Source organism: Notolepis coatsorum (genome assembly GCF_963971535.1).
Source record: "Notolepis coatsorum genome assembly, chromosome: 6".
Taxonomy (NCBI): domain Eukaryota; kingdom Metazoa; phylum Chordata; class Actinopteri; order Aulopiformes; family Paralepididae; genus Notolepis; species Notolepis coatsorum.
The window spans coordinates 143,148,647-143,171,111 of record NC_140170.1 but is presented as its reverse complement, the minus strand read 5'-3'; the positions used below and the strand labels follow the sequence as shown (position 1 = coordinate 143,171,111).

Sequence of the window (22,465 nt, the reverse complement as noted above, 5' to 3'; positions counted from 1 at the left end):
GGAAGATACCGTAAGCGCTGAGGTGGCACTGTGTGTGCACCAACCCGTAGAGAAGCAGCAGCGGGAGACTCGTGGGAGGAAGAGCCCTGGAGCAGAGCCACAATGGCTGCTGTCACACTCTGTCCTTCTCTTTCCTGTCGTTCTCAAGACGTGCCTGGAACAATCTGCCTCCCACGCTGCCTCCCCCCGACGTTTTAACATAAGGCATCTCTGTCTATGGTGGGTCACTGGGGTCACATGCATTAGGCTGCTAGTCTATTTCTATTGACTTGTAAATTTCCCACTGGCTTTGTCAGGATACACCTGAGAGTAAGAGAGATGGATCGTTGTCTTGACATTATTTTGGAGCTCTGCTCTGCCTGCCTATTGTTTTCTCAATGACACTTTCACTCTCCGCCAAGAAACCCAGCCCTGTTCCCTTGCTTTGGATTCTGCTGTGTTTTTCTAGGTATTGTGTATTAGTATGGAGTGGAGCATAATAGTAGTAGTGGAGCATATTAATATGTACTGTTGGACTGTAATAATTCCATGTACGAATAAATAAAAATGAAATGAAATGAAGTTGGCCTACAGACAAAGTAGTTGCTCCATTCCCACAAATAAAACGTCAATAATCCTGATGGCATGCATCCAGTGCATGCAGAGATTCCTCCTAAGTACCAAGTAACCTACAAAATGAGTTTTTACCGCACAACACATGCACAGAAGATTACCGGGTTTTGTGACATAATATAACATTTGAAAACCTCAAATTGCCAGATGGCAATCAGTCCATGAATTTCTACTCATTTGATGTGGACTGGCTGTCAATCGTTACTTAAGATTGTATCTCTAATTCCTGTACTAGCACAAGAGAAACCACCTTTAACCCATCTCCCGCCAATGACTGATTAACACGTCATTCTCCGCCATGCGTAATCTGCCAATGACTGATTAAGGCGTCATTGAGATCAATATTTCAAGTTGCCAAAACCGGAAGTGGCCGGAAATGGCTGGTCCGTACCCTATTACGTCCGTCCACTCGTTATCGCTCGCGGGACTCCATCCACACACCGTGCATATCGATCCGTTGCCATAACTCAATAAACAACATGATTGGACGTGTATTAGTAATATACAACCCGGAAATGGTTCACCTAGATCAACATCCCATAATAGCGATCTTTTTGCTCCACGCTCATCACCCAACGCTACGAGGAGACTGGGGTGAGTTTCAGACTGTTTGTTTACCATTTTCGATACAAACTACTCTGATCAATATATCACCCATACTACATGAATCATTTAACGTCGGTCATTGAATTATAAACTACCCCCCCCCCCTCCGGTCAACCGTGCATGATGAGTCATAACGTCTGGGATCATGTACAGTTGACATTTTTTATCTGGCGTCAATCGGTATCAAACTGCATTTGATGATCTAATATATGCATTTATGGCTATAACTCACGTTCTATGAAATACTGCAGAAAACGATAAAAACATATTTATACTCTAGACCGTATTTTTGTATGAATGTGTGAATGAAAAAGTAAAACGTTCCTACATCCTGATCGATATATAATCGATGTTGAATGGGCCATAGTAATGTCAATTTAGCAATACAATTTAAAAAGTTATAGCCCTGCAAAGAAGGTGAACATCTCCATAGGCTTACAGTGGTGGCAGAGAGGCTACAAGGATGAGAATAAGCTCCGGCAGATAATATTCAGAATGCAGTTCATTATGAAAAGTAAACATCGTTTTGCGGAAACTTCGGGCCGGATTCACACAGAACACAGATGCACTTTAGATATGGGTATTTAAATCACAGTGTGGGTGAGAGCAGCAGCAGTATCGCCTCTTCAGCAGCGCTGAATTCAAAGTGACTGCTTCTATAGAACCTTTTCAACACATATCTGTATCTATTCAATGTCCGTGTGCCGGAGATCGGTTGAAGATCCTATTAAAGACCATCGCTAAGTGCTTCAGTGCGCTCTGAATTGCACGGTGTGTTATCTGTCTTGCTGTAGTGAAGCCAGACAAACTGCATTCCTTGCACTGTCCTTGACTGCCAGCGTGTTTTTTTTTAAATTGTTTTTAATACTTTTTTTTGTCACATTCTCCCTGGTGTGTGCAAGTTTGAGCCCCCTCTATAGTTCTCACTGAGTTGGAGAGAGCTAGACCTTGAGAGAGCTTGCCGATCCATCTACATTACAACGTCTGTGTTGTAGCTCTCTCCCTCCCTCTCTCTCTCCCTTTCTCTCTCTCTTTCTCTCTCTCTCTCTCTCTTTCTCCCTTTCTTTGTTCCACATTTCTCTCTCTCTCTCTCTCTCTCTCTCTCTTTGTCTCTCTCTTTGTCTCTCTCTTTCTCCGAACCCCATTTATCTCTCTCTCTCTCTCTCTCTCTCTCTCTCTCTCTCTCTCTCTCTCTCTCTCTCTCTCTCTCTCTCTCTCTCTCTCTCTCTCTCTCTCACTCTCACTCTCTCTCTCCCACGCCCTCAACACACACCCCCAGGACCCAGACAGTAGAACCAGAGATGGGAGAGAGTACATGTCTTGCATCCAAGTCATGGGGAATTATACTCTGACACAAAGCTGAGACAAACCAGTACAAGATAAAGAACTAATTCAAATCTTCCTGCTTCTATGTTTCTGCTTCTCAGAGCGCATTCATTGACCCTTTCACTACTGCACTATGAAATGGTTAAACCTTTCACTGCGACAATACAGAAGGTTAACCATTTCACTGCCACACAAGAAAGGGTTAACCCTTTCACTACCACACTTCAGAAGGTTAACCCTTTACTATCACACTACAGACTGTGATAGTAAAGGGTTAACCTTCTGTAGTGTGGTAGTGAAAGGGTTAATCACATGTCTACTAGAAATGCTGTGATTAAATGCATGAATGCTGCCATGCTATTCCCCACTGTTAGGCTACCGTATGTTGCCGCTTCTCACAGTTAATGACAGGGATGTAGGATCCGCACACTGGAGGCTCCCGACGCAGTAAAAAAACACCCACACACCAACGGTGGGAGGAGCCAACTGTGCAAGGCACCACCATGCTGTGCGGGAGCAGTTAGGCGGTCGGTGTCAAGGCTCAAGGATGCTTATATACGTACCATCGGTAGGAATTGAACCGGGAACCTTCAGATTACCAGATGAACGGTCTACATCCTGAGCCACTGCTGCTCCCACTCTGTCCTCTTCATCACGAAGAGCTTGTGACGTCCCTTTTTTCGTCACTGTGTAAATAATTTTATTGCATCCGGAGCTTCCAGTGTACACTCGTTCTCCTTCCAGCACATATTTTAAGGTCGTCGGAGACATGGATTTTCATTTATTTGTCTATTTCCTGCTTTGCAAAGTTCATCCATTCATCATAGGTCTACCAGAAAGGCTGCGATTAATCAGAAAATATGAATTCTGTCACATCATTCCTCACTTAAATCAACAGGTAATCTAGTCTGTGTAGTACTGGCCTACAAACTCTGAACTCCTTTCTGGCTTCCTTTTACTACAGTATAGCAGTGGTCGTAATGAATTGTCGGTGCTAAGTGGATTCAGGAAACCAGGAGGTATGCACATAACTGTGGTGTGACAGATATATATACACATGATTCATAGGTTGAGGGGGGTGTAGTAATTCATGGTGCACATGGCTCTCTGCTGAGTTGGAGCTCTCTGGTGCTCAGGACTGTTGAGAGTGATGGCAGAGGTCATGACCCCGGGCTCAGTCAATCATGTTCCACCCTGTTTCTGTCCATGTTTCAATGTTCAATGTCCCTGTCCGCTGTCTGTAGTAGTCTCCCCCCCCCCCCCCTCTCTCTCTCTCTCTCTCTCTCTCTCTCTCTCTCTCTCTCTCTCTCTCTCTCTCTCTCTCTCTCTCTCTCTCTCTCTCTCTCTCTCTCTCACACAGAGCTTCATAGTGATTGTGTATAGGGCGTTTGTAATGCCACTTTACTCCAGGCAATCCCTGTTTCCTGATTCTACTCAGGCAGAGAGGAGATAACCCTGACCCTGAGATAATCCTAGATTAAACCGGAGCATAAAGCACTGCTGCCACTGCCTGGTGACCTCTGACCTCTCCCTCCCAACCGTCTCCCGGCTCAGCCTGCAGCAGCATTCCCAGCCCCGCTGACCAGCAGCAGCCGTTATCAAAGCACAGCGCTGTGGACACAAGTCAGGGCTTCTCTCCTAGTCAAAACAGATCCAGAACATGGCCCCCCGTAGCTGTTGCTGGACTGCAGGTAGCAGCCCCTCAGATTACTCCATGGCCTTCGAGGAGAGGGGCCTTCCTTCCCAAATGCATGGATGGATGCACACATATACACAAATACACACTGGTACACACAAGCACACACACACACACACACACACACACACACACACACACACACACACACACACACACACACACACACACACACACACACACACACACACATACACATACACACACTACTCTAGTAAAAAGCAAGTGCATCTCAGTTTGTGGGGTATTCATTTGGAATGGCCTTGATGTAGCAATAAAAACAAGTACTATTGAAATGTTTAAATGCAGATATAAACAGGAATTCTTGGACAAGTATAAGTTAGAGGAGCTTGAAAATAATGTGAACTAGTATTTTTGTAATTATTTATTTACCTTTAGCTGTAGTGGATAGGTATATTATTTTTGATATTGATAGATAACTTATTACATATTAATTAAGGCTGTCAAAGTTAACGCGGTATTAACGCGGTATCGCCCGATTCTATTAACGCAACAATTTTTTTTAACTCACGATTAGCTTTTAAGATTTTTTTTATTATTTGTTTTACTAGACTTCACTCAGGTGTATTATTTATGCTCTCATTGATACTATGTTTGTTTCTGAAGTGTGTGTGTGTGTGTGTGTGTGTGTGTGTGTGTGTGTGTGTGTGTGTGTGTGTGTGTGTGTGTGTGTGTGTGTGTGTGTGTGTGTGTGTGTGTGTGTGTGTGTGTGTGTGTGTGTGTGTGTGTGTGTGTGTGTGTGTGTGTGTGTGTGTGTGTGTGTGTGTGTGTGTGTGTGTGAGATATAGAGAGAGAGGGGGTGAGAGAGATGAGGAAGGGGCAAGAGAGAAAGAGCTGGGAGAGAGAGAGAGAGAGAGAGGGGGGGGGGGGTGATTAATCAGCCATTGTGTGGGTGAATGTAACAAGTTCCTAACGTTTTCTTTCCCCTATTATTTCATGCACACTTAATTGTTTTAAATTATTATTTTATTTTAAGTTATTTTGTGCATCACTCTGTTTTGAATTTGATGCAAATTTGCAATGCATGAGGGTCATCCTTTTGTGTTAAATGGCTGCATAAAGCAAGCATTTGTTGACTCACATGTTGATAAGAGTATTAAAACTTGGAACTTGAAAAATATCCGTTTAAGGTATAAACAAAATAAAAGCGATTAATTTGCGAACAAAACAAAAAAATTTGTCTTGAGCTATGTTGACAATTGCTTCCATGTCTAGGAAGATATATTTTATTTTATTTGTATTTTATTTCGTTTTTTTATTTTACTTTAATACATTTTTTGTTATCTCTTGTTATTTCAAGTTTGTGTGTTTATGGTTGTTTGAGATAAATACACACATGTACAGTACATGCACAAAAATACACACATACATATTATGCACACACACACTCACTCACACACAGTGTCGCAGTGGGATCCCAGGGGTAGAGGAGCAGGATGGGAGCCGGGTTGCGATGTGTCACTGTTGAGGGAGGTTGTTAATAAAACACACGTCCACTAACAGCGAGCAGTGTTTGTGCAGATGTCTTTGATTAGATCACGTCTCCCCCGGGAGGATCTCCTTCCTTCCCTGCTACCTCTCCTCTCCTTCTTCCCTGCTACCTCTCCTCTCCTCCTCAGCTGCTACTCTAGTTTAATGCTGGGATCTGGTTGAGAAAGGAAGACACTTGCTTGTGCAGGTGGTGGCGCTGGTGGTGGAGGCGGTGGGTGGGTGGGTAGGTGGGGGTGGGGAAGGACGGCTGGACTGAGAAAGCCATTTCAATCAATTTCCGTTTCAGTCACAATGGACTTCATTATTGACTTCAGATAAATGTGTGTCCCTGTATGATGTTTAAACAAGGTGAACCTGACTTCTTCCAGGACTTGTGTCCCACATTCAATCATGCAGAAGGCCCTCTTTAAATCTAGTGCTGACCAGAGATATGCTCATCATTTTAAATCTAGTGCTGACCAGAGATATGCTCATCATTTTAAATCTATTGCTGACCAGAGGTGTGCTTTTCATTTTTCAGGAAATTATCCTTTCAACTTGGGGGGACAATCAATAGACCAATCAAGTCTTCTCAAGTCTAAGACCAAACTGATTGTCTACGGGAGGAGGGGGTAGCCCTAGTTTAGCTCTGTGAGTAATGTAGCGTTGGTCTGAGATCAATCATTCCATCAACTCTCCCCCACATTGTTAAACTGATGCTGAACTAGACCACTTCTGCCTGCTGTTGAAACAGTTGAGATAGAGACGGCCTCCTCCACACACGTCCTCCTCGCCGACCTCCGGGCCTGTCTGCCCTCTCTCCCCCGGTCAGTCCATCAGCGCGCTGGGCTTGGCATGGAGAGGGGGCTTAGGGTGATGGGAGCCAGAGACCCAGTGATAAGGCCATCGCTCCACATGAGAGCCCATCAGGGCTGGCGGTGAATACAAATTGGTTCCATTAGCGGTGGGTAGGGGTCAGTAGAGTGGGTCCTAATTATAGAGCGGGCAAAGCCCCAGGGTTAGTGGATGAAGAGGAGGGAGTGGTGGTTAATGAGACGGTCCTCGTCACAGGGTTAGTGGATGAAGAGGAGGGAGTGGTGGTTAATGAGACGGTCCTCGTCACAGCTGAGTTAATGACGCAGGTCTGGACACAGGTAGACGCACAACGTGACCAACGTTGATCCCAAGCAAATCGAACACGCATAAAGCATGTTTAGAGACGGCACCTTCCTAGCGAGGGAGCTCACCATAACGGGGGAAACAAAACAACATACCGTGAATACTTGAGCGGGCGTGCACCACCGTGGTCGACCAGCGGGGGAGAGATGTGGTGAGATTACTGTCACTTTAGGGTGCAGAATGAAAGAACGTCATCGTGTGATTGTTCTTGTCTTGTTTCCAAATGTCAGTCATCATCATTGCAATTTAATATGGACTAGAATAATACCCCCTGTGCCCTCTAGGCAGTTTAGCGTTTGAAAGAATATATTGAACTGAGTAGGATGTGTTGAAGTTGAATGAGTATGGACAGAGACACAGTGGACAGAGACATAGTAGACAGAGACATAGTGGACAGAGACACAGTGGACAGAGACACAGTGGACAGAGACATAGTAGACAGAGACATAGTAGACAGAGACATAGTGGACAGAGACACAGTGGACAGAGACACAGTGGACAGAGACATAGTGGACAGAGACACAGTGGACAGAGACACAGTGGACAGAGACACAGTGGACAGAGACATAGTGGACAGAGACATAGTGGACAGAGACACAGTGGACAGAGACATAGTGGACAGAGACATAGTAGACAGAGACACAGTGGACAGAGACACAGTGGACAGAGACATAGTGGACAGAGACGTAGTGGACAGAGACATAGTGGACAGAGACACAGTGGACAGAGACACAGTGGACAGAGACATAGTGGACAGAGACGTAGTGGACAGAGACGTAATGGACAGAGACATAGTGGACAGAGACGTAGTGGACAGAGACCTAGTGGACAGAGACATAGTGGACAGAGACGTAGTGGACAGAGACGTAATGGACAGAGACATAGTGGACAGAGACGTAGTGGACAGAGACACAGTGGACAGAGACACAGTGGACAGAGACGTAGTGGACAGAGACACAGTGGACAGAGACACAGTGGAGAGAGACATAGTGGACAGAGACACAGTGGACAGAGACATAGTGGACAGAGACGTAATGGACAGAGACATAGTGGACAGAGACATAGTGGACAGAGACATAGTGGACAGAGACATAGTGGACAGAGACATAGTGGACAGAGACACAGTGGACAGAGACGTAGTGGACAGAGACATAGTGGACAGAGACACAGTGGACAGAGACGTAGTGGACAGAGACATAGTGGACAGAGACATAGTGGACAGAGACACAGTGGACAGAGACATAGTGGACAGAGACACAGTGGACAGAGACGTAGTGGACAGAGACGTAGTGGACAGAGACACAGTGGACAGAGACACAGTGGACAGAGACACAGTGGACAGAGACACAGTGGACAGAGACACAGTGGAGAGAGACATAGTGGACAGAGACACAGTGGACAGAGACATAGTGGACAGAGACGTAATGGACAGAGACATAGTGGACAGAGACATAGTGGACAGAGACGTAGTGGACAGAGACATAGTGGACAGAGACACAGTGGACAGAGACGTAGTGGACAGAGACGTAGTGGACAGAGACATAGTGGACAGAGACACAGTGGACAGAGACACAGTGGACAGAGACACAGTGGACAGAGACACAGTGGACAGAGACACAGTGGACAGAGACACAGTGGACAGAGACGTAGTGGACAGAGACACAGTGGACAGAGACACAGTGGACAGAGACGTAGTGGACAGAGACACAGTGGACAGAGACGTAGTGGACAGAGACACAGTGGACAGAGACACAGTGGACAGAGACACAGTGGAGAGAGACGTAGTGGACAGAGACATAGTGGACAGAGACGTAGTGGACAGAGACACAGTGGACAGAGACACAGTGGACAGAGACGTAGTGGACAGAGACATAGTGGACAGAGACGTAGTGGACAGAGACATAGTGGACAGAGATGTAGTGGACAGAGACACAGTGGACAGAGACACAGTGGACAGAGACACAGTGGAGGGTTTACGCACCTTTGTTGTACAGATTACAGTAAGCAGTATAACATTGATGTATTTTACACTAAATAATACTTTCCTGAAATATGACTATATATTTCTATGAATTGGTGATTATTATTATTACTGTGATCGTCGATCTTTCTACCCAACTTTTTATTTGAACTCCTGCATCGCTTGAGTACGAGGCAGGGTTTGGGTAACACCTCCTGTCTCCTGTCTGTTTTCTCGGCCCGGCAGCGAGAAAGGCAGGGCCTGTTTCTCTCCACTCAGACTTGGACCATAGAGAGGGTGCAGTCAGGCGTGATCACGACACGGAGAGAGAAAAGGTTACCACTCACCAGTTTGCGGCGGGAATTCCTGGTATTACGAGGCGGTCCGATCGTATCTCCTCGTCCCAGACTGTGTCTTTGTTACCCAGTGAATCATGCCTCCTATCTGATGTGACACCATGGCAAGAGCCTCTGACCCCTTATATTATCCGCTACCCCTCTTGAGTGACTAAGCCAAGTCAAGCAGCTGCTGTGCTTTCATGCTGCCACCGTTCCTTTCATTTAGCCTACATAGCTAACCATGTGCCCAACCTTCCTGTAATCACACAGGCATTCTTTAAGACTTGTGTCACCTCTCTGCGAGCCTTGAAGCGTGCAGCCAATCGCACAACCCAAATAACTCATGTTAATGTTTGACATGAGGAGAAGGCCACGTTGAAAGAAGCTGTTAAAGGCAAATCAAAGACGTCTTTTGTGAACGCTGGGAGCTGCTGATTAGAAGTGGCTCTTCTGACACGTATATGTTGGAAAGTGCGATGCCTAAGCGATGCCGGTGCCCGTTCATCCCTCTCCCTCCAGTGGGACATGAGTCTATTCTTAAACCTGCTAGAGGGCGTGAGATATCTCAGACTTCACCTGTCAGACGACTTGAGGGCCGAGGTCCCTCACCATCATCATCGGCTCCTCCTTATCTCACAGATACAGGAAGCCACCGTGAGAAAACCATGCTAGATTGTCAGAGCGTGTAGAACAACAACCGGTGTGTCGGATACAGGCCCCTGGACCAGGGCCAACCCTGTGGAGATCTTCTAGATTAAAAGAGGAAAATGGCTGAAAAATACCCCACAATAAAGAAGAAACCGGCTCACTCTCCAACTCTCGTTTACTAGTCAATGTTTTGAGTAGGGATGCACCGATATTGATACATTTAATTTAATTAAATTTATTTATTTATTTCAAACCATGCAACCTAATACAATACAAGACAACCACAAAACAGTACAATAGCCACCACAAAACAATACAATAGACAACAGTAACAACAGACACCACTTAACGGTTTGAAAAGGGGGATGGAAGAAGCTAAGCTTATGAATTTCCATTCCCACACCCTGACCATCAATTGCTATACCTACAACATGTAACATTGCTCTGTTTCCCACATTCCCCCGTTATCTCAACAAGACATACATGAGTCTGTCTAGTTAATACATATTCTATATAACATATTATGTTTAATGCCAAACGTCATGTTCTCCCTCCTCCTTATACCTTTCCAATATTCCTTTATTTTATTTTTTTACTTTCCTTTAAACTGGTTTATGTTTTACTCAGTTTAACCTCCTCGTCCAATCCATTCCATAATCTCACTCCACAACCAGATATACACATAGATTTTAGAGTGGTTCTTGCACCCGGTTGCTGAAGTTTCTGTTTCCCTCTAAGATTATAATTCCTGGGCCCTCATTCATCAACGTGGACGTAGAATATGTTCTATTTCCACACGTAAGCACGGAATGTAGAACTAGTGTACGCACAGGGAAGTCGGGATTCATCACACGGTGCGTACGCAGGCTCTACGCTCCTCCGTAGAACTTTGTTCTACCGTCAATGCTCGTGCATGATTATCCATATATGGTCATGAAAGTGAGGAAACACCCCCCATGGGATGTGAAATAATGGACTGACCCGAGCGGTACTCTGAGAAACTCCACGGAGAATTCACTGCTGTCGAACCAAGAAGACACTATCGCGTATTATGGGATAAATAAAAGGCGGATTTGTAAACGGTGATGTCAGATATCAACGGCTCCCTAAGACCATTGCTGCAATTCTGCCTGGACAGCTCAAAATACTAATAAAGACCATTCGTTGACCACTGTTTGGCGTTGGTTGTGTGTCATTATAACCGTGCTGTAATATGAATGCCTTTGTGTTCGATTGGCTATATGATTTTTAGAGGCATCTATTTTGTTGTCGGCTAATAAAGACAGCGCTGGAATATGACTGCCTTTTCCCGTGTTGTTTGATTAATACCCAGGGATTAAAGTTCTCCTCAATTTGATTCCAAATCGCGATGGATCTCCCGTCAATTTTCTACCTGCTGCATATGATTTCTAGAGGCATACTACAATCCATTTTGATGTCAGTATTGGGTAGCCTACATAAACAATAATACGAGAGCTATACAAGAACAATGAATCTTACTGCCATGTATGATGTAGCCTATACGCCATGTGTAGCCTGCCTATATGTGATCAATACAAACATGAACTTGAATTCCATCATGTCTGTGTGCGGGTCACTGCGGGAACTCACAAGGCTGTTGTCACAATGTAAATAAGAACGTGCACTGAAAAGTTACAGTATGTAGTTGGTTGATCATTTGTATGACAGTCAGTAAACCCTTGCAAAAAGTATCCGTTTTATTTAATGAATTGAAAACATTCAGCATCGCCTTCCTCCCGGCATCCAGCAATAACATGTATCAGGCAAATGCGCATCGCAACATTGACTGAGTGGAATCCCTTTCTATTCACATAACTGCATTTGTGATGGAGCTTTGACAGCTACAGTAACAGTCTATTGGTCGATCCATCTCCAATATCACGATGGACCGTGCCGCGGTGGCAAAGACCCGAGGGTGGAGAGGATCTTGAATGAATTCCATCATATATATGTTGTGTGTCTGTCCACTATGTTTGTTACTTTGTTATCCCCCCCCCCCCCTATCTATGTAAAGCGACCTTGGGTCTCTTGAAAGGCGCTATATAAAATGAAGCTATTATTATTATTGTTATTATTATTATTATCATCACATCTGTGCGGGAGCTCACAAATAGACTGTTAGTCTCAGTGAAGTTTCAACGGAGGTCATCTATTCTAACCAACAAATTGAAGTAGAAAGCATTTCGTGACCAATCTTATTTGGAAACATGACACACAAAATAATTTGCTTTTTATTCGAAACAATATCTAATCGCGTTTGGAGGTTGGTGTTTTGCGTCTGCCCCCCGTGCCAAACAAGCAGGCCAACCTCTTGTTCGCGTGTGAGCCCGTTATAATTACACTACTGTCGCTATTTTACAATGAACTATAATGAATTACGGGTCATACAGAAGTTGAACACTAATGCACGGAAGCTTATTTTGAAACTAATGCAGGACTGAGGAGTGCTTATGCGTAGTAACGATATTCTACCACTGGGCGCGAGGTACGCCAGGTCCGACCTGTGCGTAGATGTAAGCACGGAGTCAAGTTCAAATCGAAATTGATGAATCCCACTCTTTGCTTAGAAATGATCGTACGCACAGGGTAAGCACAGATCTGTGCGTAGAACACGTTGATGAATGAGGGCCCAGTGGTTCCTACCCTCTCAGTGAACCGATATTGGATGATACCATCCGTTACGGATCCGATAACAGCCTAAAATAGGGTATTGGGAGAATTTCCCCAAATACTAAAAGCTGATACAAAGAAGAGCCATGACATGCCAGAAATCAAAGCAAATTGGCTTTTATACTGTTCAGTAAAAGCAATGATCGAATCGGTACTCTGTATCCGCTGATACTTAAAGTAATCGGTACTCTGTATCCGCTGATACTTAAAGTCATAGGGAATCAGTATCTGCTGTGAAAAAGTGGTATCGGTCCATACCTAGGTTCAAGCATAATGGCTCTTCTTCATCAGTCCAGTAAACTCAACTCGGAGCTGAAGAGTGTGCAGGTTTTTTGGTCTTCATTTGTGATCCTCTCTAGAGTCTAGATTATCCAAAAATCTTGTCTTTCAAAGAAGCACCTCAGTGTCCCGGCAGAGAATCGAGCCGTAGGGTGTATTCTAAGAACTCCCCTCTGCTCTTAATAGTAGTCGTAACCTTGTGTGGTGTGTTTAAAGGGGGGTGTACGTGAAGTTAATTGTTTGTGTGCTTTTCGCGGCTTTGTCGGGACACTTGGTGGTGAGGTGCAAATTAATTTACGCCCAACAATTAAATACCACACAGCATTTCAATAGTTAAACACAGGCGACAACGTAAAAGGCCAGAGGGTAATCTGAAATCCATCCCATAAATAACAGTATGCCGTAGCCACGGTAATCATAGAAACACCCATCCATGGAGGGCACAGTCGCACAATGGAAAAAAAAACATTGTTACCACAACCAAAATATTGTAGACTGAGAACAAAAAGCATTTTATTGAGGACTGGAAGAGAATATCCGGGGCGGGAATCACGCGGCCACGTTATGGTTTACCGTTTAGACAGGATGAAAACAGAACGACAGACGGAACTGCTCTGTTATCCACACAGCCGATAGCAGCAGCCATCTGAGCACTCGGCACTCCAGGTTCATTACTGTTTTGGTAGACTTACCGGCATAGCCAACAACCTAGACTGTGTCCAGGAAAACAAATTAGCCTGTTATGTACAGTTCACATGCAGCAGACACCGACTAAATACAGAGTGGGCTAAGAAAAACATGCAAATTAACAACCACGTCCTCAACGACCATTCATAAAGTAATACATGTCCGGAAAAATACTTAAAACTTAAAACCCTGTGGCACTGCCACACAGGCAAGTCCACTCATTACAGCACCTATAGTAAAAAAGGTGACCCGCTTGTCAACCTTTCAACTTCTACAGATTCCTCTTCTACTGTACATTTACAAGGCAAGGCTCCATCGTTACTGTTGAAAGGAGCTGGGCAACTCTGAGAGGGCAGACCAGACCGGAGGTTTTCTGTGCTGCATTGACAGCATTCAAAATATTTGGCAAAGATCCCTCACAAGCCCTGTCTTTGATGTGTGAGGAGCCTAGCTAGCACCCCCACCCCCAACCCTCTTAAACACCCTTAATTATCACTCCTGTCACTCCAGCGAGTGAACTCACACTCCTGTCTCTCCAGTGGCCTGGAAACTCCCTCAGGACACTGCTCAGATAGGTGCCGGGATGTAGCGCAGCTTCTTTGTCATCTGCCCCACGGTACTAACAGGATATTTCCTCTCACTACATTTTATTACATGTCCATAACAGACTGAATCATGCACCTCTATCCACCCTTGTTTGGCAGTCAGTGCGATGTGTCATATTAAAGTTAATTGAGCCGGATGGATCCCGGCTCCTCTGTTTTTTTTTCTCGTTCCGAGTCCTGAAATCCTCGTTGCTCCTCCGTGATGAGGCTCAGATAGAGAGGGATGGACTGATGTAATCACTACATTTGCCAGTTCGCATGCACTCTGTTTCCAGAGAGGAAAACCACAGAACCATGGATTATCCAGGTGGTTGGAGCCACATTGCTTGTTACACTGCCAAAAGAAAGGAAAAAGAAAGAGAGAAATCCCCATGTTAACAAGTATTTTAGCTTATATTGATTCAATCTTATTTCAATTTAAATTAGGCGGGTCGTTCCAAGATAATTGCTTGTTTTGAGAAAATCCTTGAAACAAGCTCTTTTTGTACGTATTTGAGGATTAAGTGAAATTATCTCACCGTAGTGTCAAACCAAGATTCTATTATTTGTTAGAATTGAGATTTTCTTCTCCCCCAGTGTACAGCTCTGTGAATAGTTCCCTCCCTGCCGTGAGTCTCTCAAACAGACCCCCAGACTTTAGCCTGCTCTAACCCCATCCCTCTCCACCACCATCACCACCCCCATACTATTTACCCCCACCTCTCTCCACAGGGACTGGGGCGCAGTCTTCATGCAGTAACATGTTCAGCTGCTACATGGTTGGCAGGGGCTGCACATTAACTTGACCAATTTGAAACCAGAGAAATATGTACTGTAGTGGGGCGGAACACCCAGATCTGCAGTTAATGTTAGCTGCACTGTCGGGTGTCACAAGTGTGTATGTCTTTTACCCCCTCTCTCTCTCTCTCTCTCTCTCTCTCTCTCTCTCTCTCTCTCTCTCTCTCTCTCTCTCTCTCTCTCTCTCTCTCTCTCTCTCTCTCTCTCTCTCTCTCTCCCTCTCTCTCCATCTCTCACTCACAACATTGTGTCATGTTTAAACACACAGTCCACATTTTCCCCCCATGATCCAATCATTTTGCCCAATGTGGCTTGCACGTTTGCCAGGAAAGTTAATTGTGCCGTGAGCTTGTGTACTCTTAAGTCATACTGGATGCAGTAATCTCTCTTTAATGAGGGAGGGAAGTTCTCATGTCACCAAAAAAAACTCCACAGAAAATCATGCATTCTCCTGTTTTGACAGCTCGGTGTAGCGGAAATGACTTAATATAAGACAGATTTAACCACCACTATGTGACCTTATGCATGTAGTGGGAGAGGCACCCAAGTCCTACAAGTAGACACAAATGGTCCTCCATTCCAAGTTCTACTCAGGGAAAAGTATTGTTAAATAACTTAAAAGTAAATGTACTCAAGCGTCAAAAGTAGATACTCGTACGTTTAAATGGCCTCTTATTTTGGCCTTTTGTTCTCCCATGCACGGGAGCTCCGACCTCAGTGTTCGGTTTTTGATGCATTAACCTCTATAGGTTATAAATAATGGTGTTCCAATTCACCTATCTCAAACCCCGCCCCTCTTTTCTTGATCCTCAAATCACAACTGTCTCAAGGGAAGGAACAGTTCTGATTGGAGGATGGAGAAAAGAGGGCAGGGTTTGAGATAGGGTCAGTGGTTGCCCTAACAGCTTTTCCTTTATGCCGGCTAGCTCAAAGTTAAATCTGTCTCTAAGTAAGTTTTAGTACTTAGTACTTAGTACTTAGATAGCAGTGAGGTAAAGAACAGAGAGTACGTCCAGGGTGATGACTTGCACCATGCTGCACTCACACCATTAGGTTTAGGTTAGCGTTTAGCTGTCCCCTCCATCTCCTAAAGTACAGCAATTGAGTATAAGTACTCAGTTACTTCCCGCCCCTGACAGTACCCCAGTGAAGTCAGTGTTTTCTTGTCCAAGCATATTTCCTGACTGAACCGGGCCCGTGGCTTGTTACTTGGCGGTGGGGAGATATGTTGTAACACGCAGCCTCGCCGCCCTAGAGATCCGACTCAGCAACCAGCTATTCTCGCAGGAGGAGAACCAGTCCTGTTTGACAAGCGGGGCTTTCTCTCTTTGCTCTCCCGATATCTGGAGTTTCTCTCTGTTTGGCAGGGATCACACCCTCTCAGTCGTTTGATTCTGTGCAGCTAGGGGAGTAGTGTGAGGGAAGGCAGTATTTTATTGAGTTAGAAGACCTAACGGAACGTAGACCAAATGCGTCCACATTTTTATAGGATTCTAGCACATTTTCATAACAATAGCGAATATTACCGTTTTCATTGAGGTTTCTTACAAATTAACGATGCTTTATGTTGTCCTTTATATGCCGATTATCATTAAAATCTTAAATTGTACCATATGTCCCCCTTTAGACAACCTATGTAACGCTACCAGCGCACTTTTGTTAAGGTAATTAGTTTACCATTCGCGGTCGCTATACCGAGGTCGCAGTAATAGTTTACCGCTGTTCAGATCACTGCGAAGAATAGACACATCCCAGTGACATGTGACCTGTGCTAAGGATCTTGGGAAATGTATTCATGTAGTTTTCAACATTTTCACCTTTTAATTTTAAACCAATGCTGCCATCTACTGACAACAGAAAGTGTTGTCTATCGTCACTTCCGTATACAGCATCGCCCGAAACCCATTCTAGAGATTCCCACTTTTTACTGGGAATGGGGCGTGGCCGTATTTGGTCCCAGACAATAAGAGATGCTGCGATTGGTCACTGTGACGTTAGTTATTTGATTGATTAAATATGAATAAGGCTTATCACCGATATATCGCTATCGGCGTCATGTATGTTACCGATATTGACGCAGGTACAGTTGTGGTATCATAGAACTTGTAAGGTTGAGGAATCCATAGTAGATATACCAGAGATGCATGCTAGCTCTGGAAAAGGGGGTAGATATTGTTCAAAAGCTACATTGTGATGGGTAGGAAATGGGCTGTTTGTTGACCTCAAGATAACTGGGTCACACAATCTCCTCTTTACATCATTTTAACATTTATTTAGCCTTTTTTATGTTTATGTATTCATTATATGTTTGTTTATTAATTTAATTTCATGTTTGTTCAACTGTAAAATATCCCACCTCCTACAAACACATTTTAGGTTCCTTACAAAAAATGTGCACGAATAGTCTGATGTATCAATATCAGAAATGTTTTCTTACCTGAAATATCAGCATCAACCCCAATCATCCAGTGGTTTAAAAAGAGACACATATCAAATGTTGATGTTAATAAAAATCTCCTTTAGGAGTAACTTGAAAGCCTGGAAGGTCTAGCATTTCACCTCACAATTCATTGTTGGCATTTGGCTCCAAATTGGACATTTTATTGTCCTCAGGGATGTTATTTCTGCTTTTAACTGCAGTCAAATGAAAGCAAAAAACGAGTAAATTGCAATATTATCATTTTGTGGTTAACCAATTAACCCCCCCCCCTCTCTCTCTCTCTCTCTCTCTCTCTCTCTCTCTCTCTCTCTCTCTCTCTCTCTCTCTCTCTCTCTCTCTCTCTCTCTCTCTCTCTCTCCATCTATCTCTCCCTCTCTCTCCTCCTTGAACATGCATGTGATGTTCAAGCTCCATACACGCTCTCAGGAGTCGTCCCTTCTTCCCGGCGATGGGTCTGTGGTCATGTCTTAAAGGGGTAGTTCACAGTGATGTTGTCGATCGAGTATTTTCTTTTTGCAACATCCATGCTGTTCTTCACACTGGATTCCTACTAATTAACTTACTGTTAGCAACAGACTAATGTAAAGTCAATGGGATCAAGTACTCCTGTCTATACAAGCTGAATTAAACCGACACTTAGGGCGTTTTCACATTAGGAATGGTTGCCTCCGTTCCGTTCCCGAGAATGATAGTCCTCCCTCCCCACTCCCCCGTTAGCCAGCTTTCACACTACCAATCTCGTTTAGTTCCCGAGCACACGTGAGGGAGCAACACCCCGATGTTGGTAAAGCCACAGACACAGACACACTATAGCTGGTGCTCTTTGCTATCTGAGAAAGCATTTATGGAAAGGAATGATACCGGTGATGTCTCTGACGCGACATTGTGGGAGTCTGTTAAGGTGGTATTGAGAGGGCACATTATATCTTATGAAGCCTCTGAAAATAGAGAAAGACGTAAGCGCTTGGCTGAAATTGAAACACAGCTTCCCTCGTTGGAGCAGGTTTACAGACTCTCATAATCCCAAATGGACCTAAATAATATTTTAAAATGTAAGTATGAATACAACTCTATTCTGGGCAAGCAGGTTAGCACCCTCCTCCTTAAACTCAGACAGAAGCACTTGTTACAGCAAGCCTCTTCCGTGTATTGGTACAGTTGTGTCCACACTTGAATCGTTCCGTGCCCGTTCCGTGCCCGGGGACGCCTGAATCATTCCTCAGACCACCTTTTCAAGTGGTCCCGGCCACGGAACGGTTATCCGTTCCCGGGGACGGAACGCAGCGTTCACACTACACGACTTTTGGGGCAATTGTGCTCGGAAACGGCCCCGGATGCCTAGTGTGAAAGCACCCTTATTCTACAGTGCACACAGAATAGATTTCAGTTGGTTTCAGTCCTAACCTCGGCCGGTAAGAGATTCAGAACGTCGGTATCGGTCAATTAGCGGTGTATTGTCCAGCCCTGTACAGGTATTGCCAACTTTACACATGATCTCCCTCTGCCCTCCTCCCCGGTGGCCAGGCAGGGTGTTTGGTGGTGGGAACGGCGGTGGGCTGTATCAGCCGGCAGCACCTTGGGATGTCAGTGGAGACGAGGGGATTGTCCCTGTTCACCAGACAGGAGCACCATTCAGACTAGTGGACTGAGACCCTGAACTCCAAGTACTGTGAGAACAACTTCCGCTCTGTACACATGCACATGTGTGTGTGTGTGTGTGTGTGTGTGTGTGTGTGTGTGTGTCAGTGAGTGTGTGTGTGTGTGTGTGTGTGTGTGTGTGTGTGTGTGTGTGTGTGTGTGTGTGTGTGTGTGTGTGTGTGTGTGTGTGTGTGTGTGTGTGTGTGTGTGTGTGTGTGTGTGTGTGTGTGTGTGTGTGTGTGTGTGTGTGTGTGCGTGCGTGCGTGCGTGCGTGCGTGCGTGCGTGCGTGCGTGAGTGAGTGAGTGAGTGTGTGTGTGTGTGTGTGTGTGTGTGTGTGCGCGTGTGTGTGTGTTTACAGTGTGTGTTTGTGTTTGTATTTGAGTATTTTTCTACAAGGTATGTGTGTTAGATAGGAAAAGTGAGAAGGCCAGCCCTCACCTGATATGTATGTGTGTGTGTGTAGCAGGCTAGCAGCTTGTGAATGCGTAAGACATAGCTGTAGAGAGTAGGGGATACAGATCATAGCTGTAGACTAGAGAGTAGGGAATACAGATCTTAGCTGTAGACTAGAGAGTAGGGAATACAGATCAAGTTCACTGACCGGCTTACTTTACCCTCTAATAGAGCCATTTTCATACCACAGAGGGAACCAGTGCGTTCCCTAAACAAAGCCCCCCTCTGTGTGAGCACAGACCCCCCAGGGAGCGGCCTAAACCCTACACGCAGTAATAGGCTACTTTAAGAGTTTATCTGGCTCTAATAGACACACTTGTATGGCGCTCCCGGCCTCCAGCTCTCCAGCCTAAGTCCCTGTGTGGAAAATGCTGTCATGCCCTAATGCTGCTGGCAAACAAGCCTCGGAGGAGTTCAGCCACACAGATACTTCCTGGATTAAAGAGCCCACTGACCGCCCCTCTGCTTGTACACAGACACCTGTGTTTCACTGGGAACAGTGGAGGAAATGTGTGCAGTTAGTTACACAGAGGATTGTAAACATCAATATATAATTGATGGAACGAGCAAACCGGAAGAAAACTAAACGCACCGTCTGCTCCGTGACTTTTTATCTTGTGTGGAATCAATAAAGACGTCTTTCTATGGCATGTGTGCAGCAAGAATCCAATACATAATTGTCAGTTTGACTTTTAGATCTTGGTGTAGGCATAAATTACCTTACAAATATGTCAACTTCTGCTGTGGAGTTCGGAAGTGTCTGTGTACTGTATTGATAGTATTGTATGTTTCAACAATTTGGCTCGCAATGAAACAGAACTGTAAGGGAGAGAGGACACAATAACTACAGTACATCCCCTTTGTGACACGAAGCGGCTTCATGGGAAATGTAATCTTCATTTTCAATTAAGATTGATTTCCTCAGGACTGATCTAATTCTTTTTAACCCTTTTACTACCACACTACTAAATGGTTAACCCTTTCACTGCAACAATACAGAAGGTTAATCCTTTCACTACCACACTACATAAGGTTAACCCTTTCACTACCACACTACAGACGGTTAACCGTCTGTAGTGTGGTAGTGAAAGGTTAACCGTCTGTAGTGTGGTAGTGAAAGGTTAACCTTCTGTAGTGTGGTAGTGAAAGGTAATCATACCGAGCTGTCAAAATGAATTGATGTAAAAATAAATTATACTCATAGAAGCTGTAATGGATATGTGGAATCAAAGTAGAATAACTCACTGTGGGATCTAGAGTCAGCTTCAGTCTGTTAGTTTGAGTAAGGTCATGTTCCAGGTCACTGACCCGAGATCAGCCACTGCTACTCTGGAACGTTTTGTGAATATTAGCCCAGGTTCATGATGTAGATGTACCCAAGAAAATGTAAGCAGCCAGTAGAGCTAGCCCAGTCAAACCCACTGGCCGCCATTCATCTTGATCATAACACAAAGCACAGCCTCTCCCCCCTCTGCGTCTTTCTGTGTGTCTTTCCAAGCTGATTGTGTGACTGGGTGTTTGCCCAAGTCCAGTCTCAGACTGGGCCTGCTGGGCTTGTTTCCACAGGTGGCCTGACCTCTGGAGCTCTGCAGCCTGCTGCCATTATAGGCCTTGGATCAGTGTTTCATAGGAGCACATTCTCCTCCGTGGGAGGAAGCAGAGAGAGAGAAAGAGAGAGAAGGAGGGATGATGTCCAGTAGTTGGCATGCCTGCATGTTTTCCCTCCCTTTTTTCTCCTTCATGTGTATTTACTCCTGACGAGTACTGACGAGACAGCAGGACGTTCCATCACTGTGGTAAAACAAGACCATTGTGCCTTTTTATGGTTTACGACTCGCTCAATGCAAAGCCCCGTAAGGGAATGGTCTTGTCTTAATGCTGCTTATGGAAAAGTGTTCCTAGAGTGTTATAGGAGCCTTGACACAGTCTGCTGACTCTCATTCGTTTAGCCAAAACCAACGGAGAAGAATTTCACTCTGCAAGGGCTGATCGAGCTCTTGTGTTATTTTTGGTTTTTCGATTTATTGCGTTAACATTGTTTCAATACGCATATCGAAATTGATATCATTTCAGTCATGAAATATCAGATCAAAAGAGATGAATAACAACCATTACCTTATAGGCAGAACTGCTCAAATATTGTGGATACACTACATTACATTTTGGTTATTGTTGATTTGGTGAAAAGAAACATTCCATATTCTATTTAATTGTATTATATTTTTCTTGCAGTGTTTAAAATCTTTTTATTTTGGTGAAGGCCAGCATTGTTACAAGAACAATAACAATCATCATCATCCTCATCATCATCATCATCATCATCATAATGATATAATATTAAAGTTACAATAATTATGTGATTTTGGAATCAATATCTTCTGACATCCAGAGATTCTGGCAAAACCTGGGCATCTCTGTGATTGGATGACAAGCACCTCCATACCAAATTAGCTCACAACCCCCCCCCCCCCATCCACCCTCGACCCATCAACAAACCATACGCACTCTGAAATGGGTCATGTTTTCGATGTAACATAGATCACAATTACATATTGTGATTGTACATGACATTAATATTATGACTCCGTTACGCGTCCATTATTATTATTATTTCAATTATGGGGTTGGATTGCGTATGTTTTGGTGCTGGATGTACAGAGCTCTGTAGGGTGTGTTGTTGCTATGCAGTGTTCACATTCCCCTCCCGACCAAGCAGATGGTGCCATCCAGCTACTCTCTGAAAACAAACACAAACTGAGAAGTTGCTGACAAGTCACTTCGGAAAAAGGCTTTGACTGGCTCCTGGAATGCCTGTACGACGTGTGCATGTGTGTGTGTGTGTGTGTGTGTGTGTGTGTGTGTGTGTGTGCGCGTGCGCGCGTGTGTATGTGTGTGTGTGTGTGTGCGTGCATCGCTCTTGTGAAAAAGACACACACATAAACAACCATAGACAGACAGACAGATAGACTGAGACACACACACACACACACACAGACACACACACACACACGTAGACAGATACATACACACACTTACAC

The 22,465-nt window shown here is 44.6% G+C and overlaps 1 protein-coding gene across 1 annotated transcript in view; it reads left to right on the top strand.

Moving 5' to 3' along the window:
• Nucleotides 1–7,254: 7,254 nt before the first annotated feature.
• sema3fb (sema domain, immunoglobulin domain (Ig), short basic domain, secreted, (semaphorin) 3Fb) overlaps nt 7,255–22,465 on the top strand; it is a gene marked incomplete at its 5' end in the record, with an annotated part of 64,799 nt that continues 49,588 nt past the window's right edge. Inside the window, 1 exon segment of the mRNA XM_084315764.1 lies at nt 7,255–8,881. Within this exon segment, the coding sequence (XP_084171890.1) occupies nt 7,255–8,881 (1,627 nt within the window).